Here is a 15,650-nt window from a genome sequence, read left to right on the forward strand (position 1 = left end):
TAACAGTCTCTTATAAGTAGGACACATTTACATGACACTTATATTTCATTAGACTGTCAACAGATTTTTGAGACATATGGATCTCCTTTAATCTTACACAAAACAGTGAGGCTGGAGAGGTTCAATTATTATCCAAGATAAAGGTTCAATCATTTACAGAGATGATAAGTAGCTGTAAAGGACTGGACTTAGTTCTGTTTAATGCCAGAGTCCAGTTAAATTTCTCTATACCACACATATTTCTTCAAAAAATACTTGAAGAATTTAGATCAAAAATTAAGATATAAAGAAATTAGATTTCAGGACAAAATAAGTCAAGATTATTATTTTTTTATTTGGACATGTCTGCTGACACCAACTTTTACTTGAGAATTTTTTAAGAGCTTGCCCATTTTATTTACAGCTATTATTTACAAATATTGTGCTTAGTGTTTTTATATGACATAGCATTGAAATTGCTAGACTTGATTTTTTTTTAACAGAAGAGCAGTTACTTCAAGATGTCTAACAGGAGGGAATTAAATGAACACGCATTTTTTTTTTTTGCAAATGGCATTTATTCCTTTGTATGCCAGATGCTGCTTCATGGCTTAGGAGAAAGAGGCATATTTGGAAATACTTACCAGATACCTGGAGCACTGCTTCCACTGGAAAGGCCAAGTCTGTTAGAGGACCACTAGAACAATTTTTTTAATGCAAATAGGAAGTACTCACTCACCCAATTCGTATTTTCAGCATGCCACTGAATAACTCAGGGTTATTGGAGATGATCCAGCCTATATGAATGACCAGTTCTTGTTGAATGACTGCTTCCCTTTCATCATGGGTATTACACTTATAATAGATGATGTTCTTAATCACTCTTGGAGACAAAGGATTAGAGATAACCTCTTCTTCATGTCCAAAGGCACCTAGAGTTACCTGTAAGTGGCAGATTTTTATTGTAAAGAATTCCTAGTCACTAAAAGATACAAGAAAAAAATTCAAGGCTCAGAGTGACTGGCAGGCTGAAATTGCTCTACACAAGCTAGGGAATTAGGTTGAATAACGGTTCCTGCTATGTATTAAAATGGTTTTGAAAGCATAACTCCCAATGGAGTTTGTGATGGTTTACAGTCTAGTCTAAAATATCAGGGCAGGTGAGGGGATCAGGGAAGGGAAGGTGAGTGGATAGAAATAACTATTAAGACAAAAATTTTTTTTGGAATAAGTTTAGTATTAGAAACTCTCCAGAGAATCAGAATACACTGAATGGTTTTATTTTATTGCATAAGCTATACAATGCAGGATTTGAGAGATATACTTTTACAGTTGCTCAGGTACAAACTTTTCTTCTTCAACAACACTGTGACTTGTTCAAAGGCAGGTGCATAATTCCTTTACTTCCCCTGGCATAAAGTCAGGAACGTATAGAGTATTAAAATTCCTGAATCATAATTTCTGACCTGTGCAAAGGAATGAATGAAGTTACCCCAAATCCTGGGAAAGGAAGTAACACAGAGAAAAAGTGAACTCAAAGCAGAGTGTCACTAAGGACAATGCTACAGTCTTTTTCTGGTCTCTTCCTCCTTAGACTCCTAGGAGTCAACAAGTTCCTTCTACCTCATCACTTCTTTCTATCTCTTATGCACAGTGTAAGAAGCTGGAGAAATAACAGTACCTCCAGCGGCATTTATGTTTTCTGAGAGGAGAGGAGACAGTAAAACATGGAAACCTTCAGTAATGGAGTGAAAACTACAAATTGGTGATTTATCATATAATAGTGACATACACCAGTTACTACAACTATGGTCATTTTTATGAAAAGTCCACCATGTAAAGAATGAAACAAAAAGAAGGTACATCATTGAGTGGAAACAATAATGATTGAAGTACTATATGTTTTCAAAGTGCTTGAGATGATCTGAAAAATCTCTTATAGAAGCCATAGTATTTTTTCAGGGTGGAATTTCGTGAGTTAATACAAACTGCTCATTTTTATTTTTCTTGTAATGGGCTAAGACATAGTCAAGGTGCAGACTTCATATTCCCAGACGTGAAGCTGAGCTGTTGCCCCAGGCTTAATTAGCAAGTAACTGACCATTTCCCTTGGAGATGTGCTTGTTTGATGGGCACTGGTCCAGACACAACCACCCAGTAGGCTCTGAGGCTTCTGAGCTGCAGAAGCAGGGTCTCATTACACACACTATAAACACCTTGAAGATATTGCACAGAGGAGGCCTGGCTAATCTAAATCACTCACTTTTTCTAGTGTGAAGTCCAAAACTTCATGAAGGCACTTTTGAAGGACAATTAGCTTTTATTATCACATATATCATAGGGACCTCAAGTCAAGGAAAATAGTCTCCCATCCTTAAATTTTCTTTCACAACTGGAATGGGCCATACATAGGCATAACATTAAGATTATGTGACCAGGGGAAAAGATTCTGGTTAAGAAAAGTCATTTTACTACTGGCTTCCTGTTCTCCCATATGCTTTGGCTGAAAAATGGGAACTGAACATTTATCTCTTAGTAGAAAGTAGAATGGAAGTTTCTAAAGTCAAGGAAGGAAGACACAGAGGCAGATTATTTATTTAATAGCTATGGAATTTTGATTAAGGAAAAAGAGAATGTTCTGGAGTTGGATGGCAATAGTAGTAAGTATGCAAAATGTGAATGTGTTATATCCCAATGAACTATAAACTTACAACAGCAAAAACTGGGGTGAGTGCTGGGTGCTGGTGGTGCTAGCTACTCAGGAGGCTGAGATCTGAGGGTCATAGTTCAAAGTCAGCCTGGGCACAAAAGTCTATGAGACTTCTAATTCTAATTAACCACCAGAAAACCACAAGTGGCACTGTGGCTCAAGTGGTAGAGCACTAGTCTTGAGCTGAAGAGCTCAGAGACAGCGCCCAGGCCCAGAGTTCAAGCCCCACAACTGATTTAAAAAAAACAAAAACAGAAGTAGTGCTATGGTTCATGTGACAGATCAATAGCCTAGAGCTGAAGAGCTCAGGGACAAAGCCCCGGCTCAGAGTTCAAGCCCCAGGACCAACCAAATAACCAAAACCAAAACCAAAACACTGTGGTGAGTCACATTACTAAATAGTAATGTACAAGGACTTGGATTCAATTATTAAGACCAAACCAAAAAAGTTTAACATGACAAAATTTATTTTATGCATAGTTCATAGAAAAAACTTTAAAATTTAAAATAAAAATATAATTTAACAAAAAGCCTGCTTTTTAATAATTTAGAGAACATAGATAAAAAATAGACATGAAAAATAACTTTTTTCTCATGAGGCTTTTATTAGTAAAATTATTTTAATTGCTATTCAACACTAAAATAAGTATTAATCTAACATTCTAAAAGTTGCATAGCAGGATAAAATAATTTCCATCTTAAGAGCCCTCAAATATGAGCATCTGGTTGATTCTACTAAACGGGTAAACGGGTTAAGGTATTAAACATTGTAACAGGTTTTTTTTTAATATCTCTAGGTTAGCTGTCAGTAACATTCCCCAAAAGGAGAAAGCAAATAGCTTTGCATTTTAATCAAGGCATGACTCAGCCAGGAAATTAAGAGATTAAAGGACACAAAACAAAAAATGCACAGTCACATACCATTCCTCACATCCACATGCACAGCCTGAATTTAACCCATCTCTAACAGGACCTACTCCAAGCCAGGCCCCACTGAGATGGGTATTAGACAAGACCTAGGCTCTGATCCTACAGATCAGATAGGGGCTCACAGCCTATCACAAAGTATGAAACATATCTTCAAATGAACTGAGATCATGGCAGAATGTGACAAGTGTTGAGTCCAGAGCAGACTAACCATGGCTAACTGGAAATACTTTTATGAGAGGGAAGTTACAAAATTGTCTCTAATGAAGATGATCAGGGGAACAGATGGCCCAGAGAGTGAAGGATCTGGGAACAACACTGGCATGTAGACTCTGGCTCTAATTCAACATCAATTCAGTTTGAAGGGTCAGAGAGGATCAAATATAGGAGGGGAAAGGTGTCCTTTGCTATGCATTGGCTTTTGCTCTGCCTATCCTAAATTTGTGTGAGCACTGAGTAAGTATCATTCTATGTCAATATCAGCATCTGCAGTGATCTCAAATCATAGGAGTTGAAAATTACAGCTTTCAGGTGCAGCATGAAAGAAGGATAGCCCTTTTAAAAATTATGCAGCTTTTAGGCCTCTGCATCTATTTTTATTTTTTATTTTTTGTTTGGGGAGGGAGTCTTTTGAAGAAATACTCAAATCCTTGTTAATCTGTGAGACGCCTGCAACTGCAATATGGCAAATTTTATTGTCAGTCTTACCCAGAAACCTTTGTAACTGAGTTAGTGAGTGAGTGTCTGGGAAGCAGATACTTACCTGTTTGCCCTGAACTAAAACATTAGTAATGGATGGGGCCAGGCTGTCCACTACTTTACTTAAAAGACTTGCTGCACGGCGTACAACCGACCTGGGGGCAAAGAAGAGAGCAGGCCAGATGTTCACAAATCTAAAAGATGATGAATGGGGTCCCTGATTGGAGAACCTTAAAAATATACACAGCTTGGTCCTCATATAATTATTTGAAGGAAACGCTAAATCCAAGGCACTGAACCTAATACTGGAAATATTCTAGACCATCTAGAATTAGGAAGCGATATCCCCTGTTACAAGGCTTTGTCAAAGAGATAATTGGTTACATCATTTCAAAAGAAAGGGAGCTTCTTTGATTGGGAAAGGGAGGAATTAAGAGTTTACTCTGATTTTGGTACCTAGATAATGAAATCTGTGGATTAGAGGGCTCACTTAGTACTAAATAGTAGGAAGTGCTCCAATGAAATACCAGGAACTCCTTTTTCTTGATAAAGCTAGAATGTTAGGGGAAAGAATTCACGCTATCTCTACATTAATGAAACCCTTAGAAAAGCTGGCACAGGTGGCTCAAGCCTGTAATCCTAGCTACTCAGAAGGCTGAGATCTGAGGATCCCAGTTCAATGCCAGCCCAGGCATAGAAGTCTGTGAAACTCTTATCTCCAACTAAAAAAACTGGAAGTGGCACTGTGGCTTCAAAGTGGTAGAACTGTAGCTTTGGGCTGAAGAGCTCACGGGCAATGCTCAGGCTTAGAGGTTCAAGTCCCATGAGAGGGGTAATGTGAGGGGACAAATGTGGAAAGAACAGATTTTTAAAAGAAATACAGCACATGCAACACTTAAGACATTATTTCCCCTCAAAAGTAAAAAAATTCATGTGGAATATTTAGATAGAACAAATGAAATAATATAGGCTTTAATTAGTATAAAATATATTTTAGGATATTCATGGAAGCGAGCCTATAAAAAGCATTCCTATTTCTTAATTTTAACATAAATGGGCTAGAAGAGAAGTAAGCCAATCACTGATAAGGTTAGGGAAGCAAACAGTTTCTACTTCTAGAAAAGCTTTCACTCCCACACTTTAACCTGTAGAGTGCAAAGCCCACACGTTTCAAGCAGCTTAAGTTTCCAAATTCAGTTTATGTTACCTGTTTCCCATGTACCAGAAAAGTAGTAATATGTGGGGCTATAGAGGAAGAAAATTTCTGGGAAAATGCAGCCCCGTAGCGCACAGCCAACCTGGGGGTGTCAGTGCAAAGCCATGAAAGGGAAAATAGAGTGAGTAAAACTTCCAGGAATTTATTCTTTTAAACATAGCAGTCAGCATTCCAAGTATTTGCTAGTTAATGGCTCATCCAAAAATACAAGTATAATACAGAAACAAGAACAGATCTGCTTATCCAAAAATAAGACCATAGATTATATTTAAAATATCTATTGGCTTGTAAGCCTTATTGTCTTGAAAATTTAGTGTAGAAACATGAGTTATTTAAAATCCACGATTATTATGTTATTGCTTCCAGGTAGGAAAGTTATACTGATTATAAAAACAGAGTTGAAATACTATTAAGGGATTGTACTGTCTTGTCTCCTTATTTTAGAAACCCGAGATTTACTGAAAGTTAAGGAAGTAGTTAGATTCTGTTAATAAAACAGAATTGCACCAAAATGTAGAGGGTGCATTTAGGCATACCTTCCTCATTGTGAATTTAGACATCTTTAGGTAAATTTACTTTTAAAAAAATCTCTGGGGAGAGACAACCTCTGTAGAAGAAAGTATTTTTCAAAAAGCCACAGTGGCTAGGCGCCAGGGCTCACATCTATATTCCTATCTACTCAGGAGGCTGAGATCTGAGGATCAAGGTTTGAAGCCTGCAGAACAGTCCTTGATACTCTTGTCTCCAATTAAATCACAGTAAAAGCTGGATGCCAAGCTGAAGCTCAAGTGGTAGAGCACTAGCCTTGAGCAAAAGAGTTCAGGGATAGGGGATAGTACCCAGAACCAGAGTTCAAGCTTCAGAAACAGGAAAAAAAAAAGTCTCTGGGTATCATCCAACTTTAGTGAGGAATAAACTACTTTTCAATTGGGATAAGTTAGTCATGGTCTGTCTTCATGGACTCTCTAATATTAATAATAGGACCCCTTTGGGACAGAGGACTTCAAAGCAGAAAAGAATTGGGGGTGTGCCATTCTAGTGAAATCTATCCAGTCTTAATACCTGTAGAGGTCTTTATTCTCAGATAGCTTTCTTTAGTATTTTTAGATATACATGCTATAATGGAATGTAGGAGTATCCATAGAAAATAGGCAATCACAGTGCTATAACGTGTCTAAAAGAATTATGATGAATAATCATCTTTAAGACTAGATTGTTATCTTTAGGCTATATGAATATGACAATACAAAAATATAGCATAATAACAAGGACACTAATACAAACCAAAGCTTTTTGCTGCCGGCTCTTCTATAGACTCTCTCAATGTGATCAGAAACAGTACCTAGACATTGGATAATAGAGTACTGGTTGAAGAAAGCTTTTAAATTAAACATATAACATTTATTCCCCTTTAAAAATCACAAATAATTTTTCATTTTGTTCTTCTAGTGCTGCTATATCCATTCATTAATCTTCTGAACTGACATGTTCTAATATGTAATCCAAATATTAGTCTGTGAACATCCCAGCACCTGTGCCTCTTTACTATGAATGTATGATTTGATTAAGATGTCATTTATTCAGTTATCTTCTTATTTATTATTGGGTCCTGGGGCTTGAACTTGGCCTGGGCGCTGTCCCTGAGCTCTTCAGCTCAAGGATACTGCCCTACCCCTGGGCTTCAGGTTCTTTTGTGCCTGGGCTGGCTTTGCACATTGATCCTTAGATCTCAGCCTCCTGAGTAGCTAGGATTACAGGTGTGAGCCAATGTGCCCAGCTAATTTAAGCTTTTAAGTAAATAAGAAGTTTACAGTAAAACACTCTATTAACAAAACATAATAGACTCTAACTATAATGATGCTTCATATTCTTGTCCAATGAAAGTTTATTAAAGCCCTTTTCTATATGGGACTTGGTAGTACCACATGCTAGAGCTCAAAACCACATTCTTGGGCTTCATTCTCTGGCCACATTTAACATGTGGCTGGGTCTCATAACAGGTTTATAGAAAATGATGTGACATGACAAGATAGAGCACATGAAGGAAATGAAGGTAAAGAACATTCTGCCTTTTAGTTCCTTAGTGAAATATTTAATTTTTAAACTCTTTGTTTTCATTGAGCCAAAGTTTAAATGTCAATGACTGTCTCTGGTATAATTAAGATTTTGTTTATACTTAGCATTAAGAATAATAAGAAACATGAAGGGTTTTTTTTTGAAATTCGCTTAAGTAATACTCAAGGTTATCTCTACTAAGATAATTCAAGAACCAAATAAACTTCATTTGAGTAAATAATTAGGTTGTGTTCATTACTAGAACCATAACATTATTAATTTCACTGATATTTAGAACACAGTCTCAGGCCGGGAGTTTGGCCTAGTGGTAGAGTGCTTGCCTAACATACACAAAGACCTGGGTTCAACTCCTCAGTACCACATACATAGAAAAAAGCTGGAAGTAGTGCTGTAGCTCCAGGGTAGAGCTCTGGCCTGGATAAAGTCCAAGGACAGTGCTCAGGCCCTGAGTTTAAGCCCCACACTTGGCAAAAAAAAAAAAAAAGTCTTTCTAGAACACGATCTCACTCTTCAGTTCTAATCAAACCATTATGTACCTCTGGACAGAGCATTTTCAGATGGGTCAAAAAATCTGAGCAGTTAGAAATTAAGTGCTTGAAAAATATTCTGTTAATTCTATACTATAAAATGCCCAAAGAAAATCATGATATAGAACTCAAAAATTCCTTATAATAGTGACTCTCCATACAAGTGTGGACTTCAGGGATAAAAGAGTCTCATCCTTAATGCAGACTGAACAAAAACATGATTAGGAATGATTTATTTTTTATTAACTATCTTCAGAGAACAAGTCTTCTAAATGCTATGTTCCATTCAATATGGTTGCTGTAGGACTTAATTTTATAGACATAAGTACTCAATGTTATTCCTGAAAAATCACATTAAATAAAACTGGAAACAGAATCAGTCAATAAACAACTATGAAATCATCAGAGGTTAAGAGTCACAGAGAGAATCCAGGCTTCAGCATCACTGAAACAATCAGAGAAACAATCAAGCATCACGGCATGAAACCCACTTAGGAGCTCATACATTAAACTGTTCATTTTACTCTAGGATCTAAATGAACATTTTCCATTAAAAGGGCGGAGGGGGGGAGGTTAATGGAGGAGGAAATGACTTTTAACATTTTATGGGTATTTGATATGCCTATCTGATAACTGTTAAGGGATAGGTTCTATGGAAAATGTTCTCCCGTGCTCTTACCTTCCATTGTGATGAAGTTGGGACCTTCTCTTTTGAGCAGTATGCCCAGCAGGATGGTCTGGCTGGCCAGAGAACCACAGTCCTGGAAATAAAAATCATCAGCATGAGGAACTGGGATGAAACAAATCTAAGATGATCCACAGGGAGCAACTAATCCCTAGACCATATGATTCATACAAAGTGAGAAAAGATGAAATTCCATTGATACAGGTGTGGGATGCTTATTAGACAAGTCTTTATGTAGAGACCCTGAAGACAGAAGCTGGACTAGCTGATTTCATAGGGTAGCAGGTTTCAATCATTAATTTTCCCAGGAAACAAGATAAGCAATGGGAAGAACTATGCTATCTATAAGCATTAATAGTGAAAAGGCCATACTTTGAGACTTCCAGGTCTTTTCTCCTCAGTGACAGTAGAGAAAAAGCAAGCCTGAGATTTAAACAGTGAGCAGCGTAGGAACAGGGAAGGAATAAAAGCAACACTGAAAATAAATCTGGAGACCCCTAAGGCAATGTCATTGACTTAACACATACAATCCTACTATTCTCTGCTCCTTAAGACATCCATACTAAATTAAAATCTAAAGCACCTCTCTGATTGCTCTGAGTACACACTCAGTCTACATCTAGACTACCTACTACCTTCTTTGAGAGGATAAAAAGATACTAGACCTGACTGGTTGCTTCTGTGTAGCAATCTCGCATAGAGCCCTGTGAGAATTGCATCTTTCTTACATTCAGCTTTTGAAGAATTTCCTGGGTTGATTTGTGTTTCCATTCATTAATGGTGATGTCTGGCTGTTGTTTCAGTTCAGGAGCACCAGGGGTGCTGCTTTGTCTTTTAACTTTTGAATGTTTGGGAAATTCTAGTTCTTCAAAACTCTTAAATTCTGGAAGCCTAGAAATAAAAACATAATGTCTCAGATTTCTTGCTTTTAAAAAGTATTCTCAAGAAATGCAAAAATGAAATTAAACCAAAGGGACTTACTCTTCCGTGTTACTGATTCTTAGAAAATCCAGTTGTTCTACCACAGCTCCAGATATCAGTGTCTGAAATATGATGAGAAAGATTCAAAACATATTCATTAGACCACATTTTGGACTATGCAAACATTTAAATTTTTAAATTGTTATTATAAAGGTAATATATAGTTATATAAGTTAGGTAAAGAGTACATACAGTTTTCTGTAAGTAATACTTCAAAAGGAAAACAAGTTACTTAAGAATACAGCAAATATACTTCCTCAAAAGGCTTCTATATATAACAAAACTGAATATATACATCTATAAACAAAATATATGCATCAAGTAACAGATCCATAAGTGATAATAAACAAGAAGGAATGTCAACATGTGATAAACTCTCTGTTCTTACAATTTCAGCATTTTGTAAATGCTGATGTTTTTTGCTTTTTGGGTTTTTTTTTTTGCTAGTCCTGGGCTTGAGCTCAGGGCCTGAACACTATCCTTGGACTTTCTCAAGGTTAGAGCTCTACGACTTGAGCCTCAGCACCATTTCCAGCTTTTTTCTATGTATGTGATAGCGAGGAATCGAACCCGGGTCTTCGTGCATGCTAGGCAAGCACTCTACCACTAGGCCAAACTCCCAGCCCTGTAAATGCTTTTATGCACATGCTATGTAACTGGCCTACAAGTGAGATACACTGCCAGGCCTACAGTAACTTCTTTTAAAGTTGGAATTATAATATTTCAGTGTTTATCAGAAAAAAAATAATTGGAATCTTCACGTTACACTTTGGATTCTACTCATTTGGATCGCTATTTCAGGACCATTCCTAAAATGGTAAGATACTACAAAGTCTTCCTAAAGGCATTTATTCTCTAAGCTGAAGCATTTTTCCATTCTGACACATGGCAACCTGTATCAATGATATAAAGTCTGAAGCACTAGTCTAGGGCAGGGAGACTAGCAAATGGAAAGATCCCGAGGCAGGCCCAAGCTTAGTATTTTAGAGGCAATAAGGAAGAGTGTGGTTGAAACAGAATGGATAGGTGTCATCATCTGAATACGAAATGTCCCTATCGGCTCATATGCTGAATACTTGGTACTGAGCGGATGTGCTTACTGTGAGAGTGTATGGAAAATTCAGAACCTTGCTGAAGCTCACTAGAGGCCTGCGTTTGAAGGTGACACCAGTCCCCTGGTTCCTTCCTTTCTGTCTCCTATGTGCCATAAGATGAGTAGCTCTGTTCTACCATATGCCCCTACTGCCAATGATGTGTTTGCCCAAGTGGATGGAACCAAGTGACCATGGATTTAACTCTGAAATTTTCTTCAGTTGTTTATGTAAGCTACTTTGGTCAACAGTGACAAAAGCAGAAAGGTCAGAGAGATAGATCTAGAACATAGGACACAGACTAGCTAAAGGATTTGGGGTTCTACTTTGTGTGAAAGAAGTCATAGAGGCTTGCAATCTGTGTCACAATCCAACTCCCTTCGCCAGGCAGAGTAAGAAGACGCTAACTGTCTTTAATAGTAACTAGGAGATGACTGAAAATTTTGGTGAGAGATGCTGGTATCTTGGATGGTATTTGTGCTTAAGGTAATGGACACCTTGAATGGACAGATTCTGGATATATTTGAGGGTACAAACAAGAGGATTTAATAATAGAGTATAGGGCTGAAGGCATAGCTCAACTGGCAGGAGAAATGCCCTAACAAGCAGCAGGCCTTAAGTTCAATACTCAGTACTACACTATTCCTGCCCCCCCTCCCATATTAAAATGTAGATCTGAAAGACAGAGAAGGCTTAGAATTACTTAATCTTTAAAGGTGATAGCTAATAATGAAAATGTAAGAAGAAATTTTACTTAACCATTCCTGTTTTCATTACCCTACTCACCCTTTTGTAATTCTGCCCACAAAGAAAATATTTAGTTTAGGAATTTTGATGAAATATATCTCAATGGGTTGTAAAGACACTTAAATTAGCTTTGTAAAAATATACTTGTAATTAATTTGCTAGGCATTAAGTATGTAGCTCTATGGTAATTACATAATCCATTACTATTATGCATTTGCCAACTGCAATATAATGTTTAAAAAGATGTCCTTCTTGAACACTCAGTGATAACCCACCAGATCCTCTCCAACTCACAATCTTGCCTAAGGCTATTCTCCCCATCCCCTTCCCACTGGCTTTGCTGTCTGTGGCTCCCCAGATGTCAAGGAACTTGTCTTATTCACCACTGCAGCATCAGTGTGTAGTGTAGAAGCCTAATAAATAGTCATTGAATTAATAAACATTTACGTATTTCTCACCAAGAACAGCAGTGAGCCGAGTACTCTGGGAATGCAGAGACTGACCTGAAAGTCTTTATAGAGAAACAGATACAGGACACTAGCTACACAGAGCATCAAGTAAGGGTTACAGCAAAGGTTCATGTAAAATGTCACAGAAACACAAAAAAAGGAGAATTAATTCCAGGCCTAGAGGCCTTACTAAAGATATGACAATGACCTTAAGTTATAAAAGTAAGGTACAATTCAGATAAAAGGAGAAAAGTAACAGTGGGAAGGGAATATAATAACAATTATATTCAGAGATTGTGAACTCCCTTGGTAAACTTGTGGGGGAAGAAGAGGAGTAGATAGCATGGCCAAGAACAGTCTGCACAGACTCTGGGTAATGAAGCTGGAGGGACAATTACATTCAGAGAAACTGAATACTCCTAGTACACTAGGGGAGTGGAGAGCATGGCTGGAAACAGGCCGCACAGAGGTATGTGCTCTGAGTAATGAAGCTGGAAGGAAGCTGTGCCCTGTGATTAGACAGACTGCAGATTTCAGGATAAGGAAAATTGAAGGGGATTGAAATAAAGTCCAAGATGACATTTTTACTTATTATATTCAAGATAAGGGGGAAGTGGGGAAAAAAGACAGTATTTTGTTTAATATGGAGTCCAAGTTTTTCAAGATGAGTATTTGTAATATCATAGAACTACTCACTTAAAACAAAAAGTCAAGCTCAGAGAGAAAAGTTTGCATGTTTTCCCTCATACGTGGAGGCTAGAATTAGCTTATGAACAGGAGAGTAAATATATTGGGTGATATGCAAGTGTATTCAAATAAATTAACTGAAATATGGCAGATTCAAGAGAAAACTCAAATACTGTAATTCCTTAGAAAGACGAAGTCCAAAAACTGAGAGATAAAAACACCAGGAAACTGTTATTTGAAAGGAGTGGGAGGGGGTCAAGGAGAAAGGGGTAAATGAATGAAGAGGAAAAGGAGAAAATGCAGTCAAGAATTAAATGTACATCCCACAAAATTGTGAAAAGTGAGAGAAGGGGTGGGTTGGGAAAAATAAGTAAGAATGTTAAGCACCGACATTGATCAACATGCATTGTATTCATAAACTGCTTTGTTTAATGGAACTCCATTGTACAACTACTTAAAAATGATGATAAAAAGAAAACAAAAAACCCCCAAAAAGCCAAGAACAAAAATAATTTCAAATACTTGACTAGTACTTATTTATCATGATGCTGGTATAAAATAAAAAAAAAAACCTACCAGGCTGTCAGTTGTATAAGTGTACAATATACAATTATTTATAGTACATAAAGTTTAGTAATGATAATAAATTAATGTTACTGGTTTAAGTAACGTAGTATATTAAACTTTTGACTACTATTTTGGAGTATAAACTTCCTTATAAAAGCTACTGTAAAACAGCATGCTGTGTTAGACTGGCAGTAGTCTCACAGTCTCATATTAAAATGTCTCTTGGCTGCATCAAGAAGTCATGGCAAGTGATTTGGACTGTACACCATAAAAATTTAGGTAAATACACCCTGAGATGTTCATATGGTGCAAAACTGCCTAACAATATAATTGTCATAATATTCACACTATTAGGGGATGGCTATGCTTTTTTTAAATAAAATACTTTTTTTTTTTAACTTTTGATGGTTCTTGGGGTTGAAATCAAGGTTTTGAGTTAGCTAGGCAGGTGTTTGACCACTGAGTCACAGCCCCAGGTCCTTTATTTGGTGGAGTGGGGTGGTGAACGGGAGGGGCATTTTGATACTTTGCTTCCTGCCAAGGAATTTATTTAGAATGTACTATCTATCTAGTCTCAGCTTTCTTGGCACTTCTTATCTCACAATAACTGAGATTCCAGATATGCACCAGCTATAGTTTCACAAATTTTTTTCTGATTTGGCCTTGAATGGTGATTCTCTTCTCATCTTCCAAGTAGTTAGGACTCTAGGTGTGAGCCATTGGTACCTGGCTGGATAAAATGCTTACATTTTTTAAAAAGGGAGTAAGACAAAATGAGCATGGATGGTAAACTTCTAGTTAAACTTTTTCTTTTTTTTTTTGCCAGTCCTGGGCTTGAGCTCAGGGCCTGAGCACTGTCCTTGGACTTTCTCAAAGCTAGAGCTCTACCACTTGACCTTCAGCACCACTTCCAGCTTTTTTCTATGTATATGGTACCGAGGAATCGAATCCGGGTCTTCATGCATGCTAGGTAAGCACTCTACCACTAGGCCAAACACCCGGCCCTACTTTTTAAATTCAAGATTATTAGAAATATGAAGAACAAACTATTGACCTCTCTCTCCTCAAACTTCTGACGCTGAAGGAAAAAAAACTAGAAGAAAAAGATGAATAATGATGCAGACATTCAACTCTGCTGCTTGAAGGGCAGTGTTGAAAGTCTATGTGTTCAAGTTTAAAAACCATGGAATCCGGAATAATAAACCATTAGTTCTAGCCCTCTCTCTGCAGTAACTAATCTTAAGATTGAAGATAGTCAAAGAGTTCAAGTTTGCTCCTTTTGAGACACTTATGTGAATTATCTCAAAGTCTTGACTAACGAGCTTTGTGAGCAATGTTAGTGGAGAGTTTGCCAATTTCAGATGAAAAAAGGGATATTTTCCTAACTTCAAAATTTTATGCTGTGCTTGACATTTAAAAGGAAATAAAATGATAACTCTTCAATTTATTGTATTTGATACTGCCTTCATAATTTGTCTAAAACTCTTCAATGAAATGTAAATACTCCAAGATATGGCAGAATAGTAAATCCTAAGCCAAAAGAAAATTATTTTAAAATTAAATTAAGCTCAGAAATAAGGGTCTGTTAGCATCAAACACTGACAGTTACCATGTGCTAAAATGAAAGCCTAAAAGAATTTTGATTCTTTTAAAAAATTACCAGGCACCAGTGGCTCATACCAGCAATCCTAGCTACTGAGGAGGCTGAGATTTAAGGAACATGGTTTGAAGCCAGCACAAGCAAGAAAGCCCATGACACACATACTCATCTCTGATTAAACACCAAGGAAGCCGGAAGTGGAGCTGTAGGTCAAGTGGTAGAACAAAAGCTTAGGGCCCTGAGTTCAAGTCCCAGCATCGGAACATACCCAAATATATGATATCCAAACAATAATAGAAATTTTAATGGCTTTTAACGTAAAATCATCTAATCAGCCTGAATGTATTTGTATCTGATATGAAAGTAAACTTCATCATTTTCAATCAAGTGTGCATAAAATAATTTTCAAAGGATATTAGTGTGTGGAGCTTCTTAGATCACATCCTGTTTTATGCACCTGTATGGCTGGTGAGGGCACCACACTTGAAAAATATCGTATTAAGTGAAGTAAGCCAGTCCCAAAGGAACACAGGCTCAATGATTTCCCTCATTTGTAATAATTAGTACACACCCAGGACTCTTCTAGCAGAGGGTTACAATAGCTCAAAACCTAGGTACATAAGGTTATATAGGATGAGACTAAAAAAAAGGAACTCTAGGATATGGAAACAAGACCTTTATCTTGTGTGATTGTTGTTCTTAATGTACT

The 15,650-nt window shown here is 37.1% G+C and overlaps 1 protein-coding gene across 2 annotated transcripts in view; it reads right to left on the reverse strand.

Annotated features, from left to right (window-relative positions):
* Phkb (phosphorylase kinase regulatory subunit beta) overlaps positions 1 to 15,650 on the reverse strand; it is a 210,914-nt gene that overhangs the window by 25,316 nt on the left and 169,948 nt on the right. The window contains exons 21-26 of one of the 2 annotated variants that reach the window (XM_090357682.1): positions 9,801 to 9,862; positions 9,548 to 9,710; positions 8,814 to 8,895; positions 6,816 to 6,873; positions 4,380 to 4,470; positions 719 to 921 (exon numbers count right to left, since the gene is read on the reverse strand). In XM_090357682.1, coding sequence (XP_090213808.1) covers positions 719 to 921; positions 4,380 to 4,470; positions 6,816 to 6,873; positions 8,814 to 8,895; positions 9,548 to 9,710; positions 9,801 to 9,862 — 659 coding nt within the window. Of the gene's footprint in view, positions 1 to 718; positions 922 to 4,379; positions 4,471 to 5,522; positions 5,614 to 6,815; positions 6,874 to 8,813; positions 8,896 to 9,547; positions 9,711 to 9,800; positions 9,863 to 15,650 lie in introns of both variants that reach the window. The other variant, XM_090357683.1, reaches the window with a different exon arrangement.

Source organism: Megascapheus bottae, chromosome 24 (assembly GCF_031878675.1).
Source record: "Megascapheus bottae isolate mThoBot1 chromosome 24, mThoBot2.hap1, whole genome shotgun sequence".
Lineage (NCBI taxonomy): Eukaryota > Metazoa > Chordata > Mammalia > Rodentia > Geomyidae > Megascapheus > Megascapheus bottae.